Raw genomic sequence first — 22,468 nt, forward strand, 5'->3', positions numbered from 1 at the left:
AAAACTGGGCATTTTTTAATTTTAAAGGGAAGTGCCCGGAAAAAAAGGGGAGTTTTGCACGGCCCGGTAAAAACCTTAGGCGGGAATAAGGTTTCATTGATAAAATATAAGGAGTTTCAAGGCCCCCAAATCACTTGTATGGTTCAATAGATACTGGCCTTTCATTGGTTTACCGTTTGCGTATCATTTACATACTCTCATGTTGAAAAATATGACAATATTTACGATCGCGTTATTGATTTTTGCAACATTTTCGGTAACGCGTCCCTTGCGGATCTGTAAGGTACCATACCGTTGGCGTACTGACGAGACCAGCGTCTCTAGGGGTTCCGACATTCCCCATCAGCAGTGACAGGTCACTTGGCTGGAATGGCCCCATCGCCTCTTCACTCATGTTCATTGCCCGCAATTCTGGCAAATATCTTGAGTCGTCATGGTTGTCAAACAAGTCTTGGATAATATGCTGCTCCATTTCTTCTGTACTGTTCGGATCAGGGGCCTCGCTCTCCATCGGCCCAGAATCCACCGGCGACTCAAAATCCATACTACTATTCTCTCCATTTTCCATTTTCCATTTTATTCTCTCTCCAACTCACTTCTATCGCTATTGACTGCGTAACATACACTAACATTCTTTCGCTATCATTGCTAACTTCATTTACTAGAACATTGACCTCTTTGTAGCCGATTATGTAACCCATAGTGGAAACACCTGACAGCGCCGCCCGGTGTGGCGGGGATAGTAGTCCTAGGGCTGATAGTCCGTATAACAATAGCCCGCATTGCTAAATGTTTTGGTTAGGGTTAACGGTACAATAGATCATGCTGCTTAATTGGTCAAATACAATGCTTCCGGACTATGACTCCAGGGGGACTATATCCGCTGTCACACCGGCATGATCCACGTGCTACTGGCATATTTATAACTCGGAGTAAATAAGGTTGTAAAAATATGCAAGTGAGTGCCGTATATGGAAACCATGACGTCACTAAGCAGTTCTTGTTTCTGCTACGGGTGGCGCTGTTGCTTGCTTCTGGAGGTGCTATTCAACCTCTAAGCTGTTGGGTAGTTCCACTTTTTTTAGCTCAGATGGCGCTAGCCTGTTCACCCTGTTCAAAGACATCGGAGCGAAAGTGAAAAACGAGGACATTTCTTTTTTCCACCGCAACGGGCTTGTGTATTTTACCGTCGCTCCAATGAGGCAGTAGTTCACCATTATCTCTTCTGGATGTGCCCCCCTTCATAGCTCGCCATGTTACCAGAGAGTGTACCAAGTCTTTGCTGGATGTGCCATGTCCCTTCACTATGCGTGCTTTGTCTGTTCTAGATGTGTACTATCCCAACGTAGTGCACCATGTTTCTACAGGGTGGACCTTGTCTCCACTCTTAGGAAAAATGTGTCTCATTTTCACCATGATATCAGAACACGAGACCTGAAGAGACATCAGATACATCATTGACTGCAACAACCATACCATAACATGCTGCCACGAACTGTGCGTCCGTATCTCTAACGCTCTCTTTCGCAGCCGTACATGCGGGAAAAATAAATCACGACGTACACCATATCGTTAGTCAGGGAAATTCGATTTTATTATTAAACATATGAGTGTTTTTGCTTCATCTTTAGAATTGTAATCTTTCTTCGGCATCGTCAGTCCACCTGCTGAGACCCTAGACTAGAGAGCATGTTCATTACCCGGCAGGCAACGCTTATTGAAGGCTTGTTGATTATATCGAAACCATATATTTCCAACTGAAAAGAAACGAAAGACAGTATGATGTTAAATGCCTTAACTGCTATTGTTTCCTGTTAACCATGGGAATGATCTTTCTTTTTTTGGACAAGCTCAAACTGAATATTATTAGTCGAGCAAAGAAATCATACAAAATAATTCGTTGACCATGTTGCTCGGTATGTAAGGGGTCATAACATAAAAAAAATATAAGGATACTCCCCCCCCCCATTGGCAAAGCTTATTCCGACAACGGACGGCAGTGTCCCGAGTGGGGTTTTGATCGAAGCGCTCGACACACAATTCTATAAACTTCATTAAATGCATTGCTTTAGGAGAAGACACAAAGGATATTCAGCTGTCAACTTACGCCATTTGGACCCTATAGCCACCGGGCAACCAGCGTGGAGTGTCCGTACATCAGGGTCGCCATCTCTGTTAAGGTTGTACCAGAGTGTTGCGCTCCCCTTCACAGGCAAGACGCGTGCACCCGCAATTGGGAAGACAGTGGCGCCACCATACTCGACGTCGTTTAGCTGAAATCAATAAATATCAGCTACATTGTATTGATATAAATTGATTTTTATTTGCGTGGCCACTCCTTTCATGAAGTCGTAGGCCGATTTATACAGATTAATTTCTTTGCTATTTATCTACACTGCCTTTCGATCAGTATCCTTTCCACAGTTGGTCTACTCACATCAGAAATAATACCTGAGATAAAGGCCGGGATGATATCATTTTAGGGCACTTACGTAGAACATCCACGTGGCAATTCTGTCTCCAATTTGACTCATCTCATCGTCCCCCTCGCCTTTATTGAGATAGAATTTCTCATCAGGGTATTTTCGCTGAAAAACAACAACAACAACAACAACAATTCTAAAGAGTGAACTTCGTACAATTTGCACATTTTCCTCGGACCTTACAAAGCAATCTGCCAAATCTGTCAATTCTTCGTGGCCTTCAAAATAAATGTATTGATTGTCTCTATAAAGAACAGCCTTGTTTTCTATTCAACACACCAATCCTCCTCAAAGAGACCGCGTCGGGCCGAGATCCATATTTTTCTTAATGGAATTATTCATTTCAACACTTACCAAGAAATCTGCGTGTGGGCCGTACATGCCTCCGATACCATAGTTGAGAACCTGTTGGGAGAAGCTACATGTAGTGAGGTGAGTCCACCTGACAGACTACAAGTATGTATTCATGCATTCAAAAGTTGTAACGCCGGTTTCAAACAAGTTTCGTCACTAGTGCGTTGAGTCTGATAATGGACTCAGCTGAAGGAGATAAGTAACCATGGTTACAGTTGGCCTTACCTGCAGGTTCTCTGAGCCAGGTTTTCCGTCCAGCTCATCTACTCTAAATCCCGAAAGCTGCTGGACTCGTTTGAACACTTTAGGGAGGACTGTATCTTCTTCCTTGTCCAGCCAGGCACTAGAAAAAGATCGATTCGATTCAATCATTATTTGGTATCGGGTGCCTCGTTCAATAGGGACTTTTCGCATAGCCCCCGAAACGTCAACGCGAACGAGATAAAGGTCAACAAAGAAAGAAATGCTTACGTTTCGCTTATCCGGTAATCCGCAATTCTTGAAAATCCTTCTGCCGCAGCCACTGTGGATCGCACGAGCTGAAAGTTAGAGGGCTGTTGATTAGCAATTGTGGTTTTGAAGTGCATTAGCTTAATGGGTGATGAATTAAGATTTCAACATTTTCTCAAAACAAGACAATGACTACTATGATGCTCAACATATTTTGACAGTCAACGCCCTTGGAGCAGGTTTGGTCGGTGTCCTGTGTGTGGAAACCGACACACCTGCTCAGAGGGCACTGGACTTTGCCATTACTGGTTCGCAAGCCTATAAACCAGGACGAGGACTGCACTGCGCAAACTCACTCGGCGCGATGCGTGCTGACATAAAACAGTAGGCCGGACTCGGACGCATCTGTATGGAGAAACAACTCCATTGTCTGCGGATGATAATGATAATGTCAGAGTCTTGATAGGGTCAAGTGAGCGAGGACACTCGCAAATGAGGCTGATTGCGGCTGTGGGATGTCATTTGACTACTGTACACTGCTTTGGGGTCTAGATATTTCCAGCCGGATCCGGTGCCTTACACGTTCTTTGGCCATTTGCTTTATTTCCTGTTGCTCGCCCTCGTATACGACATCGTGAAACATGTAGATGTTAGGGTTGATGTGGAGGACCTCGATCTTGGCCAAATGATAAGGAACGGCCGAGGGTCTGGTGAAGCAGCGGAGATGCTGGGTGACATTCGCTGGCTGTAAAGATTACGACACGTTACCTTTTTAATCAACCGTCAATCCAAATTTTACCCTGGCCAAAACAAATTTTCTGAAAACACACATGAAGTTTTTTTCATACGCGCGTGTGCGCAAAACTGAAAAAGTAGTTACATTTATGGCGATCAAAGATGCTCCTCTTCTCTGGTAAATTAGTACAAGTCACGTGTCGGGCGGACCCGAAGCCTCAATCCTGGACGTCGGAAAACGACAAAGTGCGATATCATTAGACGGATACGCAGCACTCCTGCGTTTGTAACAGGCCTTTGCTGAATCCCTAAGGCAACAAGTCCATTATCTTAAAACCTCTCTTTACACTCTTAAAATTTATTAGTAATAACAACCAATTTGGTAGTTCCTATTGTACCAACTATGAAATTTGTAAAAACTAACCATTAATTAGATGTTCCAACTAAAAAGATTAGTAAAAACTCTCTGGAGTGATTAGTGATTGGTATGAAGCATTACCTTCTCCGGAATGTCTCCTCTGCAATACCTTTCATAAGTGCTGTGTACGGTGGAAAACTGCTTATGAGGTACGATATTGTTTGACGAGTTCGTAGCGTTCCTGTTCTTATAGTATGTTATTAACTCTTTGAAGAATTCCCTCTCTGCGTCTGTCCTAGGTATTGTTTCCGCTGCCCGTGCGGCCAAGTGGTAGTTACCAAACTGAAATCAATATTTAAGGACTTTTTAGTCGGAAAATAACCATCCAGCCACTGTAATCAATATTCAAGCACTTCTTAGTCGTAAATAATCATCCAGCCAATTGGCGTCCTGAAAGAGTAAAGAGTTAACAAAGGGCTACCAATATCGATAAATATTCATGCTGGACTTAAGAAAGTTAAAGTCGGCTGGGCTATTGTCCGAGCCGCGAAGAGCCAGAGCTTATCCCGGTTTACGTAGCATAGCGACTGAGGGTATTACTCCCCCTGGACAGGATGCAATAATACCTCCATGGTCTATCGCAGGTTAACTTCCCAGGCAAGCCTGCTACCCATTTACTCCTGGGTGGAGAGAAGCAAATAGGGTTAAGCGCCGTGCCCAAGGAAACAAAGGTGAAACAGTGTCGATCCTTTCGAATATCGAACCTATACGACCTCCTGGTTATCAGCCCGGCGCTCTCACCAATCTGCCACTGATGCTGGACTTATCGAGACATTTTACTATAGGAAATGTCTTCTCCATTTAGGTCTGGTTATGCTCTTGAAGGCTTTGGTCATGTGGAGAGGCAGCGAGGACAAAACAGAGCTAACAACCTGACTTCGCTGTAACATGTATTTCAGGCCCGTGTTGTCGGAGACATGGGGAAAACCATTTTTTTGCTGTAAACAAGGGTAGTCTTAAAGGTTTTGGTATATCTCCTGGAGCGAATTCTTCAACAATCGTTGATCAGCTAGAAGGTATATATTTCTTCGGGTAGGAGGGTTTCATATTTGCATAATCATTGTTGTAAGGTTGTGGTCATTTCCAAAGTTATCCACAACACGTGTTTGTTTCCCCTACCTTATCGAAAAGTTCCGCCAACTTCAGCCGCACCTTTTCATAACTGGTCGCGCTCGGTCCACCGACCTCACCCGCCCTCAGTCGTTGAGACACCGCGAGGATCCACTTCAAAGCTGACCAGGGCCTCCAGTTGTCCACCCCAACCAAGGCTATGTTATACATATCCTCAACCGTAAGGGGCTCCGATGGAATCCCATTTATGTTTCCTGTTAGAAAAAAAGTTTTCAAACCGCAACAAAGATTTCAGGCATCTTAATTTTTTTTACAAATTTGAGGTCCTAGCAAACGACGTTTAGGCCTTTGAGCTATACATGTATGCCAAGATAGTCCTATCCTATCACAAAAAAAGATTTAGCGCGGGCACTCTATATACCGTATTGCTCATGTGTGTTACATACCGCCAGCCATCTCGTCAAAGCTGAACTCGTAGGTCCGATGTAACCGTATCAAACCCAAGGAAGCAGCAGTCAAGTCGCCCCTTCTTGGCCAGAGGTTGTCCTGTTCGAACATATCATTGAGTCTATCCACGTAATCCATTACTGTCAGAGAAATGGAGGAAAAAGAGAAAATTACAAATGTGATTCTAACGTTACTTTACAACCGCCCTTTTTTGGGTAGAACTTTGAAGTCAAAAGCAAGTACAGTGGAACCCCGGTCGGCGACCACCCCGGTAACGCGACCATCCCGCTATGACGACCGAGAATCGCCGGTCCCGAATGGTTTCCTCTCTCATTACCATTACAAGGCCCCCGGTAACACGACCACCCCGGTACCCAGACCATGACCACTGGATTGGACGGTCCCAATGACCAAATTCACCCCTCAAATCCGACTAAAGGGCCTAATTGCTGTGAAAAGACTAATGCTGCCATGATTTCTGTTAAGAAATGGATTAGGGCAAATTTTCAAGTCCAAATACTTTTTTCACTTGTTTTTTTTTCTGCTCAAAATGAAGAAACATCATCAGTCCAATAAAATATTTGGCTTTGAAAATTTTTCTGAATTTTTAACTTATGAAAAAATTCAACTCTGAAGGAAGAAAACATTTCTAAGCCCAAAATATTTTTTTCACTTGTTTTTTTTCTGCTCACAATGAAGAAATATCATCATATACTGCATGCTGTTTGGCTCTTTTTATTATGCAGATCTACGTTCTATTCGCCGAGAGCAGTCTTGAAATGATATGCCCGCAGCTGTTTCCCCCAGTTTCGTATAGCTTTTAGTGTGCCGTCTGGTTGATGTCTCTTTTGTCATCACATTATAACATTTGGTACTCATCATATACATATACTATGTACATCCAACAATGTCCTAATGAATATTAAGTTTTATTCATCAGCTTATTTCGAGTCCCTGTGCTGTTCGTGACAGAAGCTGATTAATTATCGTCAGGTGAATACCGTACTACAATGCCGACATCATTACGCACAGTTACATAGACGTCTGGAATTGTAAACATTTATGTTTCGTGACTGTACGAGTGTATGGCTGCCGATATAAGCACTACCAGTCCTGGGCCCGGTTGTTCAAAAGAAGAAATACATTTTTAAAGATAACTTAACGTTAAAATTCCTGACTTTGCGTTAAGATAACGTCAAGTTTTATTTTGAGTTGTTCAAACAATATTAGCCTAACATTGGCGTTATCTTTAACGTTAGATTTAACTTACCTAAAACCCTAAGTTAAATCTAACGTTATCTTTAACTTGATTACCTATACCTACCATGGCAACTAACATCAGTGAACCAAGATGCAATATTTACTAACATTAGCGTTAGTTTACCCCAACGTTGTTTTGAACAACCCAAATTTAACGCCAAGTTAGCTAACGCCAAGTTAAGGAATTTAACGTTGATATTTAACTTAACATCAATGAAATTTAACTTCTTTTGAACAACCGGGCCCTGGAGTTGTACACGCGACCGTGAAAGGACAACATCTGTCAGAAGTTCTTTTATCACATGTACTTTTTTCTTACCATGTTTTTCTTCTGAGATGTATAACAAGTGCTGGGTATGAAATCTCCAATCGTCCACACAGCGCTTGATGAAGTGATAGATATGAATGGGGTGTCTTAGATACGCCTCCATGGAGTCTTCCTCGTCATATGTCATGTGGGTTTCATTTGTTTCTGCGATGAAGCTGAAATCATATACATGTACTAAGTGGACAGGCGACTTTGCAGTTTGGTTAAAAGGAAGCCGAATTCGATTAGTGACCATGGGTGGCTCCTCCATAAATCCGCTCGGGTGCAGTAGTGTAAAAATACGTAAATCGGCTCATTCGGCAATAACTAATGCTGCTCATAAGGTCAAACACATCGAAAGCAGAAAGTATTGACCTCAGCTACATGTACATTTTGTACATGTGGCAGAAAATTGATAAATACATTTATCAAGATAATTTAGGAGTTATTCAAGCTCGATGTTTTTATTATTATTTTTGTGTCGCAGCATGCCAGGACGGGGCGGACGAGTATGTCAGGCCGTAGGGGACATTAATGCCGATTTAAGTTCTAGAACATAATCATTTATTGTCTTGCACGTAAATCAGCCTATCACAGTGCAGGAATTTAGTTCTAGCACGTTAATCAACCAATCGGTGACCAGGAATAATGGTCTAGCACGTAAATCAGCCTATCACAGTGCAGGAATTTAGTTCTAGCACGTTAATCAACCAATCGGTGACCAGGAATAATGGCGGTCTAGCACGTAAATCAGCCTATCACAGAGCAGGAATTTAGTTCTAGCACGTTAATCAACCAATCGGTGACCAGGAATAATGGTCTAGCACATAAATCAGCCTATCACAGTGCAGGAATTAAGTTCTAGCACGTTAATCAACCAATCGCTGACCAGGAATAATGGTCTAGCACGTAAATCAGCCTATCACAGAGCAGGAATTTAGTTCTAGCACGTTAATCAACCAATCGGTGACCAGGAATAATGGTCTAGCACTTAAATCAGCCTATCACAGTGCAGGAATTTAGTTCTTGCACGTTAATCAACCAATCGCTGACCAGGAATAATGGTCTAGAACATTAATCAGCCTATCACAGTGCAGAAATTTAGTTCTAGCACGTTAATCAACCAATTGCTGACCAGGAATAATGGTCTAGCACATAAATCAGCCTATCACAGTGCAGGAATTAAGTTCTAGCACGTTAATCAACCAATCGCTGACCAGGAATAATGGTCTAGCACATAAATAGCTATGGTGATTGGCATGAGGGCCGTGTTGGACATAAATTCATTACGGTCTAGAACATAAATCAGCCAATTGCAACCATCGTTTCAAAAAATTGTCTACTTCGGATATCTTCGTGATTTTCCGGGCGCACTCGTGGTGTGTTATCTGTGGCCATATTGGATTGAATTGTCAAAACTTTTCAGTTAACCAAATCTCAGCCTGTAAATTATGAAATGGCGCGCCGCCTGAATGATGTTCACAAATTTTACGATAATTTTCGAAGCAGCGTGAATGCTTGTTGTAAAGTAAACTGAGCTGCCTGTGATACTTTTTTGGCACGCGGGAAATATGAAATGTTTGAAACGATGGTTGCCATTGGCTGATTTATGTTCTAGACCGTAATGAATTTATGTCCAACACGGCCCTCATGCCAATCACCATAGCTATTTATGTGCTAGACCATTATTCCTGGTCAGCGATTGGTTGATTAACGTGCTAGAACTTAATTCCTGCACTGTGATAGGCTGATTTATGTGCTAGACCATTATTCCTGGTCACCGATTGGTTGATTAACGTGCTAGAACTAAATTCCTGCTCTGTGATAGGCTGATTTACGTGCTAGACCATTATTCCTGGTCACCGATTGGTTGATTAACGTGCTAGAACTAAATTCATGCTCTGTGATAGGCTGATTTACGTGCTAGACAATAAATAATTATGTTCTAGAACTTAAATCGGCATTAATGTCCCCTACGGCCTACCATAGACGAGGGTGCGTGACCTGCATGTTGTAGGTAAGACATACCGTACATGTAAATAGAAAATTTTCAAATGCAAACTTGAGAGTAGTAGGTGCACAGTTATAGTAATTACACTGGTACCAAGCATATGTTTAACACCAATGGGGCAATACTAGTCAAACCGGCCCGTTCCCCGGCTCCATAACGAACAATAACCTAACGTTTTTTCTGAGCAGCCGTACATGTATCAGGTAATCAATTTCTGACATTTGTCGAAATCTTTACCTACCGTTTGAACCCGTCAAGCGAATGGATGTTGTACGGAGTGGGAATACTGGATACATCGAATCCGTTCAAGAAATCGAGCGCGTCTTGGAGTGCCACTTTCTCCCGTACCCAGGCATTTTTCACCGATTCAATTGAACTGTAGATCTCGGAGAAAGCCGCAGGAAGAGAAAGCAAGACGAGACATAGGGTACCACGAGCCAACATGCTGCTAGGTTAAGCTAGATATTGTCAATTACAGACGCGTCTGCATCGAATAATATATACATGTGACAGGTGAGTTGAAGTATAATTCAACATTTAATAAAGCTGACGCGTCCGGTGTTGGTGACGTCGTAAACTTGAAATGAAGTTGAGGGGAACTATGTAAGCTTAATTGTTCTGAAACATGGACACAAATTGGAAGTAAATTGGACAACGGACTTTTAGAATAAATCATGATTATAACGACTAGCAATTACTCATACTGGTCACTTTTTGACCAGGTATTACAGTTGACATATAATGACATTGAGTTAAAATAAGTTCATTTTTATCAATAAAAAACACGTCGTTTATAATAGAATTGGCTGTCTGATGCTTTGCGATTGGTCAAAATCATCTGCGGGATTGAGTTGACAGGTAAAGAGTGAAACAAATAGCGATCCGCTCGACGCCTACATGTACATGTACGCTTATGTGGAATATGTTATTGTAATAAGCGGCGCACTACGCACGTGTTTCGCGTTATCGCGTTATCGCGGTCACGATGACGCCTACAATGTGGAAAAAGGCCGTTACGGCATTGTTTAATACGCGCGTTAAGCGATACACATGTATTACTTCTGGATGATACTGTACTTCCGTTATCCCCCCCCCCCCCCCGATCCATTGGCTTCGTCGTCGTCGTCGTCGTCATCGTTGTCATCGTCATCGTCATTGTCATCATCATCATCATCATACTCTGAATAGTTCGTTTCTTTATCAAAGTTCGTCCTTCCTCTAGCCTGGGGGGAGACTGCAGTCTGCACATTTTTTGATTTTGTTAAATCTACCGGCTGAGTGTCCTTAATATTTTGGAGTGAAAGTCTTGATGTGTATTTACATATATATTGATATTTACGTAAATTGACTAACTCCGTACAATGCAATGCATACTCCGACAACACTTGATGCAAGATCGTAAGGCGCGGTATCTAACTCCTTATTGTGAATATAGTCACGGGGACTAAATGCTCGCCGACTACATTCTGTCCTCTTATAAACTGAAGGTGGAACATATGGCCTGAGCCCGCACACGACCTCAGGGTGTGATGGTTACTGCGGTTTGAACGCGGAAGAAGAAGAAGACAAGAGGTAGAAAAAAACGCGACCCCCAAAAAACGGCGTCATGAATTTCGTATTAAAATCACTTTGTTAAACGAAAACAAAAAAAAAATTGACTACTTAATAACGGGAAAATGGATGACATATTCAGTCTTGTCGTATCTTAAAAAGTCGTTCTAAAATAAATATTTTCTGGTGTAAGATTGCCAAGGGAGTTTTTGCAAAGCCGCCGAAACGTTAACACTCACGCCTATTCCATTGTTTACGATCTGGAATGCAATGGGATAGGGGCTTCGCGAAATCTCCCTCTATTCCAACCGAAAACAAGTCATTCTTTAGACCTGTCAGAAACTAAAACCTCATTTGCTTGTCCTTTTACTGTAGAACATCAATCTGTTTAAATCACATATTATCCTCCTGACAACTTCAGTCTGAGTTCAATCGATTGCGATTGTCTCCCACGTATACAGTATATGCATGATTAGACAATATGCTACGTTTAACAATCCTGTGTTTTCTGGTGATTTCCTTTCCGCAAGTTTTCTCCGAGATTTACAGTTCGATCCAATCTGTCCAAGATGCGTGGGGACTGGAGAGAGAGGTGCTCAAAGATGCGGATGAGGTCTTGAAAGACTTTAACACGAGCACTATCAGCTATCCGTACGACATCCACTCGCTCGACGAGTTTAAAAGGTAGGCAATAGAATATGTCAGCACCCTTCTAACGTTTTGAACGATTTTGTTGTATTATCGACGTAAAGTTTTATATTATGAATTTGTAATTTTCGGATATAGCACGGGTGCATCATCTGTTCATAAGAATATATTCTCTGGTGAGATCTGTATATACATTATGAGTATCCGGGTGTCTAAATATAAGGGAGTTTTCGCATCCCCCCCCCCCCCCCCCCCACCACCCAAAACGTCGATGTGAACGCCTATCCCATTGTTCGACATGGTATAGACGTTCTCTGAAAGGTCGAATATCTAGAAAACATCTAAAAAGCTATGTTGAATGAATGAATGAAACTTACACTTGGATACCACAAAATCCAAAAATTTGCTTCAATGCGGTGCCTCAAAAAATCGTCTGGACAGATGGTTTTTTTAGTCCACGGCGGGGGAAACGAAATACACTTTGATGTTTTTATGGGTTTATCATGTTCACTTCATTTTCAAATGCCCTGCACATTTTGATAAAGAAACTATCCCATCTCATACTTCAGTTTTCTCGCAAAAACAAACGAACTCCATCAAAAATATGATGACGAAGATGCCCTGGCGGTGTATCTCCAACATCCCATCCATATCTATCACTTCATCAAGCGCTGCGTGGTGGATTGGAGATTTCATACTCAACACTTTTATTACTTAGGGGAAGACATGATCGGTAAGGGATACGCCTACGAGTAATTAAGTTAAGCTGTTAGTGTAACTATATATACATAAGCTCATACACGTACATGTAAAATAGTGATTCAATTAGGAACCGGCGTGAGAACTAAGATTATAGGCGGCGCTGAGGCACAACTCAGTTTTGACACTGGAGGCGCCGCGATCGCTTCTAAAGTAAACATGGCCGTGAATCTTTGCCAACCGAGCTGCAGTGATCAGCTTTCATCATGTTCATTGCGTGATATGAAAATAGAACTAAAGAAACTGGGGGCCAAGTTGTTAGGTCGCAAGAAGGAGCTTATTGAGAGGTAATAATCTTTGGTTATGCCACCTGTGTGGTAGACCATGCAGACGTGTGGTATGTTAGTCCTATAGTATCGGCGTTTGGTATGTATTGTATGTATTTCGGTGTCCTGGTGGAAAAATATGGGGCACAGCAGTGCTTTTCAGCTTTCTCTGTAGTGGAACAGTACCTGAAATTGAAGGGAAACTTGAAATAATATTCTACATTGATTCACTGAGTCGAGAGATAGTTTACAGGTGCAGGTACTGCAAAGCAGGCCTAACATCACATGCATCATCATGCATGGTGCATGATGATGATGGATCATGCATGCATGTAGTGTAATGTAGGCTACTGTTACAGTATGTGGTTGTAAACAATGTTATGATGAGGCTTCAAATTCAGTTCAGCACCGGGGTTATCAGGTTCATTTTTAAACTAAAATCGGGTCCATCACCTTATTCATCACATACATGCATGACGTAGGTATTTAGGCTTACAAACCTGTCCAAGTGTGTTCAACATAATCAGATTCATCGAAATGGGCGTAGCAGACGACAGTAGATTTCATGACGGGCTGCCAATATCTGTCATTGTCAATTCGGCGCACTGCACAACCTTCTCCTTTCATGATCTTTTGGGAAGGTATGCCCTCCTTCATTTGGGCAACCATCAACACAACAATTTGAAGGCATTACGGAGAAAAAGCTTATGTTTTGTCAGTCGGGGACCAGCAAATGTCACGAAATGAAGCGACTTTCCTGTTGGAGCGATCGCGGCGCCTCTAGTGTCAAAACTGAGTTGTGCCTCAGCGCCGTCTGTAGTTTTAGTTCCTCCGGTTCCTCATTACGTTAACCTTAACGTTTGTTCGTCTCATCTTTTTTTATACTTTTAGTGACATGTTTTTGCATGTACATGTATACAACGAATAAGAAAATTAAATCATGTGCGTTAGCCTTGATGAAGCTGTAAATGGGTCCTATATTCTCAAAATACCCTACCCCTCACACACACACAGTCATTGCATAGCATGAACGGCCACCTTATCTTTGATGTGCAACACCAGTATGAAGTATTTAGCGATTATATCATAAATCACGACATATCCAGCAAGCGTGCTTGTTCTTTCGTTTTGATTTAGATTTCATTGTCATATTTGTAACCTTCTCTTCAGAATATGCAGGTATGCTTGTCGACTTGTTCGATGAGTACCTCCTTTGGCCGAGTCGCACCGACCTGACTGCTGCTTCCTTGGGGTTCCTACGGTTAGATAAATTCTACCAATTGAGCTTTCAAGAGATTGCAAACGGTATGTAGCTTGGAGCAGTTTATAATAGCAGGTCGAACTATCAACATTAAATTTGCTTCGGCTTAGAAAGTTGCTACGTTTGAAATATTCTTAGAGGTTCACTTGGGTAAGCGAAACTATTGGGCAACAGGTATCGTTTATTAAAGCCATACTCTATTCAGCTCCGGTCCCTTTCTTATCACTCCTTTTTTTAATTACCGTAGATATCAATATATTCAAATGGATAGCGAAATGGAAGCTTACATGTATCAATTTATGTGACGAAGTGAACGTTGATCAGTATGTGAGTGACGAAGTGAAAGCTTATCAATATAGGTGACGAAGTTAAAGGCTATCAATGAGTAGAAACTACTGTAGTTGGCGACGAAGTGAAAGCTTTATCAATATAGGTACCGAGGTGACAGCTAATTAATATAGGTCTTATCAATATAGGTGACGAAGCTTGTTAGTATAGGCGACGAAGTGAAAGCTTATTGATACAGGTGACTAAGTAAAAGGCTTATTAATATAGGTGACGAAGTGAGAGCTCATTAATATAGGTGACTAAGTTAAAGGCTTATTAATATAGGTGACTAAGTTAAAGGCTTATTAATATAGGTGACTAAGTTAAAGGCTTATTAATATAGGTGACGAAGTTAAAGGCTTATTAATATAGGTGACGAAATTAAAGGCTTATTAATATAGGTGACTAAGTTAAAGGCTTATTAATATAGGTGACTAAGTTAAAGGCTTATTAATATAGGTGACTAAGTTAAAGGCTTATTAATATAGGTGTCGAAATTAAAGGCTGTCAATGAATAGACACCTGTTGGCGACGAAGTGAAAGCCTATCAATATGGGTGACACATTGAAAGCTTCAGCGCGAAAGTTCTCTAATTTTCAGAGGAAAGTTGCAATGCTAGACCTTATAAATGGATTGAAAGCTTCAGCGAGAACACACGGAGGCTCTCTGCATTTCATAGGGAGGTAAAATTGCTAGATTGATTAAGATCTGTATTCCACAGTCTTCCTGGTAGCTTTTTAATAAATTTGTTTTTCCAGGAAGCATACAGGGGATTCCCTCTGAGCCGCTGACAGTTGAAGATATGTATGATATAGCCATGATTGGAGTGGAAAACTGGCGACCCTGGTCAGCTGTCAAGTGGTTAGAGGAGGCGGCCACTCGCCTCTGGATGGGTGAGGTCGGAGGACCAGGTGCGACGAGTTATGCAAAGGTGGCGTTGAAACTTGCGGAGGTTTACGACAAGGTATATACGATTAGGGTTGAGGGGTGCCAGTCCCGACGTCCCGGAGTGAAAAGCTCTTTCATGAAACTAACAAGGACCGTTTATTTAGTATGTATGCATTGAAGGGTGCGCGTGTGCGTTTTGTGAATGTTTTGAACCGAGGACAGAAGGTTACCGAATGTTTCAGTGTGTTGTCGGTTCTCATCTGGGTGTCTGAGGCTGATGCCCAATACGTTCCGGTTCCAGTTCTCGTTGCATAGTGCAGACTGCATAACAAAGATGTTTCTCCAAACTGTCACAATTTCTGAACCCCGGATTCTATTATAGTTCGGAGACCACCACTTGGCAGCGTTTACGGCGGAAACCGTTGCTCGAATGGAACCACAGAGCGAATATTTCCAGGACTTATTGGGATACTACAAAGAGAAAAACGCCACCTATCCATCCAGGGAGATCGTACCACACAAGCAATTTCACTTGGATCAGGATCAATATGAAAGTCTTTGTAGAGGGGAAGTTCCTGAGAAGGTAAATAGAGAAGTTGGGAAAACGGACGTGTAATCTGCACGTTTAAATATCGCGGTACCATTCTAGGCTAATGACAAATCGTTAGCAATTAGCTAGATAATTTTACATCCATTTATACACCTGGGTGGAGTAGGGCCTGTCAGGCAAAGACTCGTGCCATAGTGGGGATCGAACCAGGTACGTCATGACCGCTAGTAAGAGCCCCGAGCCCCTACACCACCGTGGCTCATCTGCGTCTCTTCCATTTGACACTTAACCGAAACTATTCATTTTGGCACGAGGAATTACTTTCTTAATCCTTAAATTTAACACGGCCCTGTCCAATAACCGTGCATATAGTCACATGAGGACGACCAATTTGAACCCCTGCCCTTTAACAAAATTGAATATGGTGTTTTTAAATATGAAGGAAGTGAAATTACCAGAAAAATGGACCCCACACCATCAACAGGAGAATCAAGTAAAAAGGGGTAGGGAACGAACGGCGGTAAAATCTCTCTTCTTATCTATCTGTTGTATTAACTTACACAATGGTCTAGAAAATGCTTTTGCTATGATTTTGTACAGAAGGGCCATGTGTGCATCTATATACATACAGTGTTTAAGATAAAAGGAGTTGCTAGTGTTTTATTCATATCAGCTATTACAAATGGTTTAGCATTTCATGGTCATACAACATAATTCTTACAGCCAGCGAATGTTATCAGGCATCTTCGCTGCTTCACAAAACCCTCGGCCATTCCTTATCATCTCGCCAAGATCGAGGTCCTCCACGTCAACCCTAACATCTACATATTTCACGATGTCGTGTACGAGGGCGAGCAAAACGAAATTCGGAAACTTGCGAGAAAGAACGTAAGTAGGCATCTTACTATGATAATATTTAGTACATGTATTTGGTTAAAAAAATTATCCACAAGCACGCACAGTGTTAGTCGCGGGGTATGTCTGAACATTCAGCAAAGATACCGGAGGTTTCGCCCGCAAAATATTTCAGGAATTGTTCGTATGCTGATGACGTTGGAACTGCCTTGCAAATACTTGTAACTGCCCAAAAGATATATCTTCAAATTTTGTTACTAGCGCTGGTGTTCATTTCCACCTCATACGACAATCATGTTCGTCGGGTGTATACACAGTCGTTCTCCGCGATTTCGCCAGTCTCCACACAGTTCATCCTGCATGTTAGCACCATTTGGCCAGATTTCTTGTCTGTGGACTTTAGGCAGATGGCGGTCCTGTAGCACGTGAGTTGTTGTCATCGGCCCCGTATTGCAAGAGCATTGGTCTTTGTCTCCCATTCTGAACTTGTGGAATAGCTGGGTGGTATTGCATCCTGTTATGCCCGCTTCTAAGTCTATCACTGACGTCTGCAATCAGCGCCCTATTTTGATTGAATGACTCCTCCAGAGGTTTGGGGGAAAACGAAGAGAAGAAAATTGTGAAGATTGATTTCATCTCTCAAGGCACCAATCAATTTTAGGTTACCCCTTAGTTCCCTTGGTTTAGTATCCGAATTTCTGTCTCACGCCAACCATTAAGTTTTTGCACCACTCGTCTTCAGCCCAATTGTTGATTTCGCACGCACGCAGCTGCGGCAGTCAAGGTCGCCGAATATAGTTACTCGCTTTTTGTATTTCAGTTGGAGAGATCGACGATAACTCATCTTGAGGGCTATCCTAACACTGGGGAATTCCGCATTAGCAGAACGTAAATATAATAATTAGACATTTAGTACTGGTCATGTAACTTACTGATTATTTCAATATTGATCGTTAGGTGGCTGTCTCAGGATATAAATCGCACCACCTGACTTTGATGATTAATTTCTTGAAACGAATTCTGCGACAGACGACATTTAAGAAGGAAATACATGCACTGTACTTCAAGCCTTTGTGCACGTTTCAAAACCGAAATCAATTGTCATAGTACTTTTGACGAACTAACGCCATTCAATGTGTACATGTATGTCAGTACATGTATGTGTAATTTCGCTCTTTTGCGAGAATCGCCCTTGGTGTATTTTCAGCAGCATGCATATCCGTATACAATTGTCGATGGCGTTGCAGAGAGCTTTTTTAAATTCGTCTAATTTCTGCACTTAGTAAAAAAACTATTTTTCCCCATAAAAAAATACTCTTATTTGTCAAATAAAACTTAACAACTTGATGAGGCAAACATTTGGAGAAACCATGTAAATAATAAATCCGGATTAAACACGATGTTGAAAATCTAAACTGCCAGAAAAATGCTTCAAAAGGGGCCATCCTTTATTATAATGCATATTAAGCCCACTTTAGGATTTATTCTTGATGTTCATATTGCAGGTTAGTTTCACAGCTGCCAATATAATTACTTTCAGTTTCCTCTTGTCATTCAGACTGTTGCTATTTATTGGGTGGGCAGTATAGTCCTGATACTGAAATATCAACACCGGGAATGTACTAACAGGTGGAGGTGACACATGATATATAAGGACAAGCCACGGAATGATTTTGTGTTGGCTTCAACAGTCGCGTCTTAGTCATTTCTGTTGTTTAATAAATTCTGCAGCGGAAACCGGTTTTTCTATCATCATTATTCTAGGCTACAGCTTAAACGATGACTTTGTTATTGTCATACCAATGCTAATGCAAGCCTTGTCCTAACTGATCCTTACCCTCCTCCTTATTATTTATTTCATTTTTATCTATTTCATTATTTGTTTAACATGTTTAAGTGTCATCCATAGAAAAATGGCAAGTCGTTTGCGGTTTACCAGACACTAAACATTTACAACAACAAAAATCCGTATCCCCGATATCGCAAGACTGGTAGCAAGAGGCACGATGAAGGGGCAGGTGTTCGCTTGACTGCCTAATTAATGCGGTTGCGATGTGTGGAATTTAACCTAATCTATAGTCTAGTTTCGATTGTCAGACTATCCCGCGCTATTTTTAGGGATAACCAGACGTTCACCAGGTACATGCCCTGAGTTATCGGTAAATCTTACGGTGAATCTTGTGTATGGTGACTTGTGCCGCCAGGCGTAACGTGAAAATAATCTTGATACATGCAGCATCCTGAACCTCGTTGTATTATACTCACAGTATCTCTTTATAAGTTGCAAAAACCTTTGTGGTCAAGATGAACATGCTGTTGCATATAACCTTTGTATTGTCTTCTGCCTTCTTTCATTGAACGGAGAAGTGAACATGCAGTGTTAGAAATGGTTATTGTCAGAAAATAATGATTACTCATCTCGCGATTTCTCATCTCGCGGTTTATAATAAGCCTCCATCTACTCATGTGCCAAGAATGAATGAGAACCACCCAGAAACAAAATATGGCTTATCCGGGGGACTCTAAGAATGACCATTGGACTTCGCTGAAGAAGGGTTTGTATTTCTGTACTGAGAATGCTGACACCACAAAACCCTCATTGATTTTGAGGCAAGGATCAATAGAATAGTACAGCAGGTCTATCAAAAGGATTCACTGCGCTGTGAATTGCCACAAAAGCATTTCCTATCGACAAAACATAGAACACTTGCTCACTTTTTCAGTTCCTGGTTATATGGGTTAGACCCGGACGCTGGCGACGTACTCCCCAGAGTGTACAAACGAGCCCAGCAGCTCTCAGGACTGAAAATTGAGTTAGTGGATGGATTGCCAGGCTTCAGTGGCATGCAGGTAAAGGCCATGCTAGTGCGACGCCTCTCTCAGAACCACTGGAATAAATAAACACACGCACACTCACACACTTGTACATTATACACCAAAACTCTAACCCCCACTCTGTTACTCTGAGACAATACTTTTTACTTTCAAGCCAGGCCAGCTCACGTGGTTGTTCGAGGCAGTCGAGTGACATCAAGTTCTCCGACGGTCATGACCTGACAATCCGGTGCGGTGCAAGTTGCATACAATCTGGTGCGGAATGCTTAGAAGAGTTTCTGTGGAACAAACCAACAACTTCCTCTTCTGGTTGAGTAAAATACCCGTCCGACACTTTTTATTTCATCAAATATTAGCACTTACAAGCTTGGTATTGGCCAGATTTTGGTTTTCACTTCAATTGAGTATCCTTCTGCTAATTTTTCTAGGTTCTCAACTATGGTATCGGAGGCATGTATGGACCACACGTAGACATTATAGTAAGTGGAACAACCTGCTATTTCAGCGGCGCAAGAGATAAAACGATGTCGAAATTATGTCATGTATATTTTTCTCAATTAGTGTTTGGTTCTGCGATTCCACTTTATTCAAATTACCATGGAACCTCTCTATGCTGGACCCTGGGAACTGACAAGTTTTGTCCTTAGTAGAGAGGTGTCCTGATGAGAGAGGCCATTGACAAATGGAATGGAAACAACCAATTTGGGACCAATTGGCCAATCACTGTGCGTAGGGTGACTTGTGGAAATAATCATTACGATAAAATTGTTTACTTTCGGCCTGGCGAAAGAAACGCCACCATTCGAGGGCGATTACCGTCCTCCTTGTAGTGGGGCGGGCAAAACCGTCTACAATTACCACCATGCAGTTTGTCCAATGTAGGCTACCCTTTATTTATCATTGTTACGTTCCTCTCCAGGGTACATATAAAGATGACGAATATGATGTGAATAATCTGAGCCCACTTGGAGACAGAATCGCCACATGGCTATTATATGTGAGTAAAATAATCACCAGACGGATCGAATCCACCATTACATGATTGTCAAGTTTAGACCTATAAAAATATCAGGGTCCAACATGCATGCAAAAAACCGGGTCCGAGAAGCTTACAACATGACTGAAAAGTAGAACAAAATACATGTACCAGTTTAAGTGGTACACAGGCAATGAATCAAAAGTTAATGTTTGGTTTTATTGTCTTTTATCAACTGCGGTAGAGGTGTCATTCGCCTTTTACTTATATGGACATTAGATGAGTGGCTAATTCAGCGCTACAATCCAAGGTGGCTACAATCTAAGCATTTCGGTCCGGTATCCATATGGGTTGTAAGCCAAGTTAGACTTAGCGTTCTGTCTATCACGCTGTCTGTGGGGTTCGAACCAGGGACCTCTTGACCGCAAGCCGTGAATCCGTGCCACCAAGAATAAATAAAGCCTAGGCTTTAGGAATTCTCGGTGCCACTAGTTAACAACGGCTCCAAAATCAGCTCCGTTGAAAATCAAGTTGAGTCACGACAGAAGTAACCCCGTGCCCTCATCTATTGCGTATAGGATACATATGGACATAATATAGGATGAGAGAGCCTTTGCATGTTAATCCTTGGCACAATTATGTCCATCAGACATCTTATTCCTTTCAGCTGAGTGACGTCGAATACGGTGGCGCCACTGTCTTCCCACATCTGGGTGTCCGCGTCCCCAATCTGAAGGGGAGTGCTGCCCTGTGGTACAACTTGAACAGAGACGGCACACCCGACAGGCTAACACTGCACGCCGGTTGCCCGGTGGCTATCGGGTCGAAATGGAGTAAGTGAAACAATGAATTCCCTTATAAATTTCTCGATAATAATGACCAGACCCTCTCTTGAAGCACTGCTTCGGATAACGCGCAGTCGACTTGGCTGTCCTAATGCATTTTTCATTCAGTCATATTGTGTTTCCCTGGAAAAAATGGCACCTAAAAAAATTGTTGGAGTAGCATCTTCGATTGTTGAAAAGGCGATGCAACTATAGTCGTTTAAGACAGATTCTATATTGAAAATTGAAAACCCTTGTCGTGTTAACGACATAGATCACCTTATTTAACGGCATTATCACTACAAGTCAGTCCCGGGAAAACAATCGTATTGACTTTTAGGATTATTCTCCCACTCGAGAGCCGTTGAGCAGACAAACAACAACCAAGCCCATGAATTTCGGCTTCTTCTTTTTCTCGCAAAGATGTTCACACTCGAATATTACTTTTACACCTTTACCGTGTCTTTTCAGTCGCCAACCTTTGGTTTGCCTACAACCAACAAGTCTTTAGCAAGCCATGTCTGCCGGATAACAAACAGGGTCTCTAGATGATCCAAGATCTGTAGAGCGAACTGGCGTCGATTCCTGCAGACCTGAGTGTCTGAGGCAGAGGAATATGAGAAGTTTTTCTCGCTTGTGTAATTTCAATATACATGTACATTGTATTACCATCATTTCATCAGTATTGTAATCCATCCCGATTTGTTTGAGATAAGTGCACAATGAAGGTGATAAGGACGTATAAGTCTGCCTTTCTATTGTTTTCAAGGACGTGAGGTGGAATATTTCATCAGAATTAATCGTGAAAAGCCAGGGGCCCCGTAAGTCACTAAATAAAAATCACCAAATCACTAAATTACGACCAGTGTACCTGTCTTTAGTGTTTCCTCTATTGTTTAGGAGCGCTGAAAGATACATTTTTAGACACGTTTTTCTGAATCTCAGTCATGTGCGTACGCTTCAAAGCAATAAGCTTACGTCTCTCCTGGCATGAAGGTCTGGTCCAAATCAACTTCTATCGGTTTATTTGGAAATCTAACACCAGGGTATTGATTTTATCGGAAAATTGGCTGACGTTGTGCAAAATACTTACTAAGCGACGGCTCCGTAGGACTCGACCTGAACTGACATCAGACAATGAGTCAAGATATATGACCAGAACTGGTCAGATGATGTTCATCTCAAATCAGCT

At 41.9% G+C, this 22,468-nt stretch overlaps 2 protein-coding genes across 4 annotated transcripts; one reads left to right on the forward strand and one right to left on the reverse strand.

The window, feature by feature from the left end:
• Nucleotides 1-1,569: 1,569 nt before the first annotated feature.
• LOC135496911 (prolyl 4-hydroxylase subunit alpha-2-like) lies at nucleotides 1,570-10,024 on the reverse strand. Its single transcript, XM_064786495.1, has 12 exons — nucleotides 9,778-10,024; nucleotides 7,538-7,701; nucleotides 5,958-6,098; nucleotides 5,560-5,765; nucleotides 4,522-4,722; nucleotides 3,868-4,032; nucleotides 3,309-3,376; nucleotides 3,063-3,180; nucleotides 2,838-2,888; nucleotides 2,493-2,588; nucleotides 2,108-2,273; nucleotides 1,570-1,757 (listed from the first exon to the last, which is right to left on the reverse strand). The coding sequence occupies exons 1-12, from the start codon at nucleotides 9,978-9,980 to the stop codon at nucleotides 1,681-1,683; spliced, it is 1,656 nt and encodes a 551-aa protein (XP_064642565.1). The 5' UTR covers nucleotides 9,981-10,024; the 3' UTR covers nucleotides 1,570-1,680.
• LOC135496913 (prolyl 4-hydroxylase subunit alpha-1-like) lies at nucleotides 9,600-22,084 on the forward strand. Of its 3 annotated transcripts, none has more exons than XM_064786497.1 (12): nucleotides 9,600-9,739; nucleotides 12,305-12,468; nucleotides 13,931-14,065; nucleotides 15,107-15,312; nucleotides 15,619-15,819; nucleotides 16,510-16,674; nucleotides 17,462-17,529; nucleotides 19,365-19,491; nucleotides 19,905-19,955; nucleotides 20,396-20,473; nucleotides 21,120-21,285; nucleotides 21,748-22,084. In XM_064786497.1, exons 2-12 carry the CDS (start codon nucleotides 12,462-12,464, stop codon nucleotides 21,822-21,824), a joined length of 1,281 nt encoding a protein of 426 aa, XP_064642567.1. In that variant the 5' UTR covers nucleotides 9,600-9,739; nucleotides 12,305-12,461; the 3' UTR covers nucleotides 21,825-22,084. The 3 variants fall into 3 exon arrangements, with proteins under 3 accessions (XP_064642567.1, XP_064642566.1, XP_064642568.1); XM_064786496.1 differs by lacking the exon at nucleotides 9,600-9,739 and adding an exon at nucleotides 11,568-11,771; XM_064786498.1 differs by lacking the exons at nucleotides 9,600-9,739; nucleotides 12,305-12,468 and adding an exon at nucleotides 12,744-12,781.
• Nucleotides 22,085-22,468: the final 384 nt, after the last annotated feature.

This window comes from Lineus longissimus, chromosome 12, assembly GCF_910592395.1.
Source record: "Lineus longissimus chromosome 12, tnLinLong1.2, whole genome shotgun sequence".
Lineage (NCBI taxonomy): Eukaryota > Metazoa > Nemertea > Pilidiophora > Heteronemertea > Lineidae > Lineus > Lineus longissimus.

What these genes read in the sequence shown, in the direction of transcription:
- LOC135496911 (XM_064786495.1), bottom strand. Translation starts at nt 9,980, where the DNA reads ATGTTGGCTCGTGGTACCCTATGTCTCGTCTTGCTTTCTCTTCCTGCG. An exon ending in TGGCGGAACTTTTCGATAAG is followed by an intron (nt 4,723 to 5,559) that starts GTAGGGGAAACA and finishes TATTGATTTCAG; the next exon opens with TTTGGTAACTACCACTTGGC. An exon ending in AGCAAATGGCCAAAGAACGT is followed by an intron (nt 3,377 to 3,867) that starts GTAAGGCACCGG and finishes TCTAACTTTCAG; the next exon opens with CTCGTGCGATCCACAGTGGC.
- LOC135496913 (XM_064786496.1), top strand. Translation starts at nt 11,569, where the DNA reads ATGCTACGTTTAACAATCCTGTGTTTTCTGGTGATTTCCTTTCCGCAA. An exon ending in TTGCGGAGGTTTACGACAAG is followed by an intron (nt 15,313 to 15,618) that starts GTATATACGATT and finishes ATTCTATTATAG; the next exon opens with TTCGGAGACCACCACTTGGC. An exon ending in CAGGCTTCAGTGGCATGCAG is followed by an intron (nt 19,492 to 19,904) that starts GTAAAGGCCATG and finishes TAATTTTTCTAG; the next exon opens with GTTCTCAACTATGGTATCGG.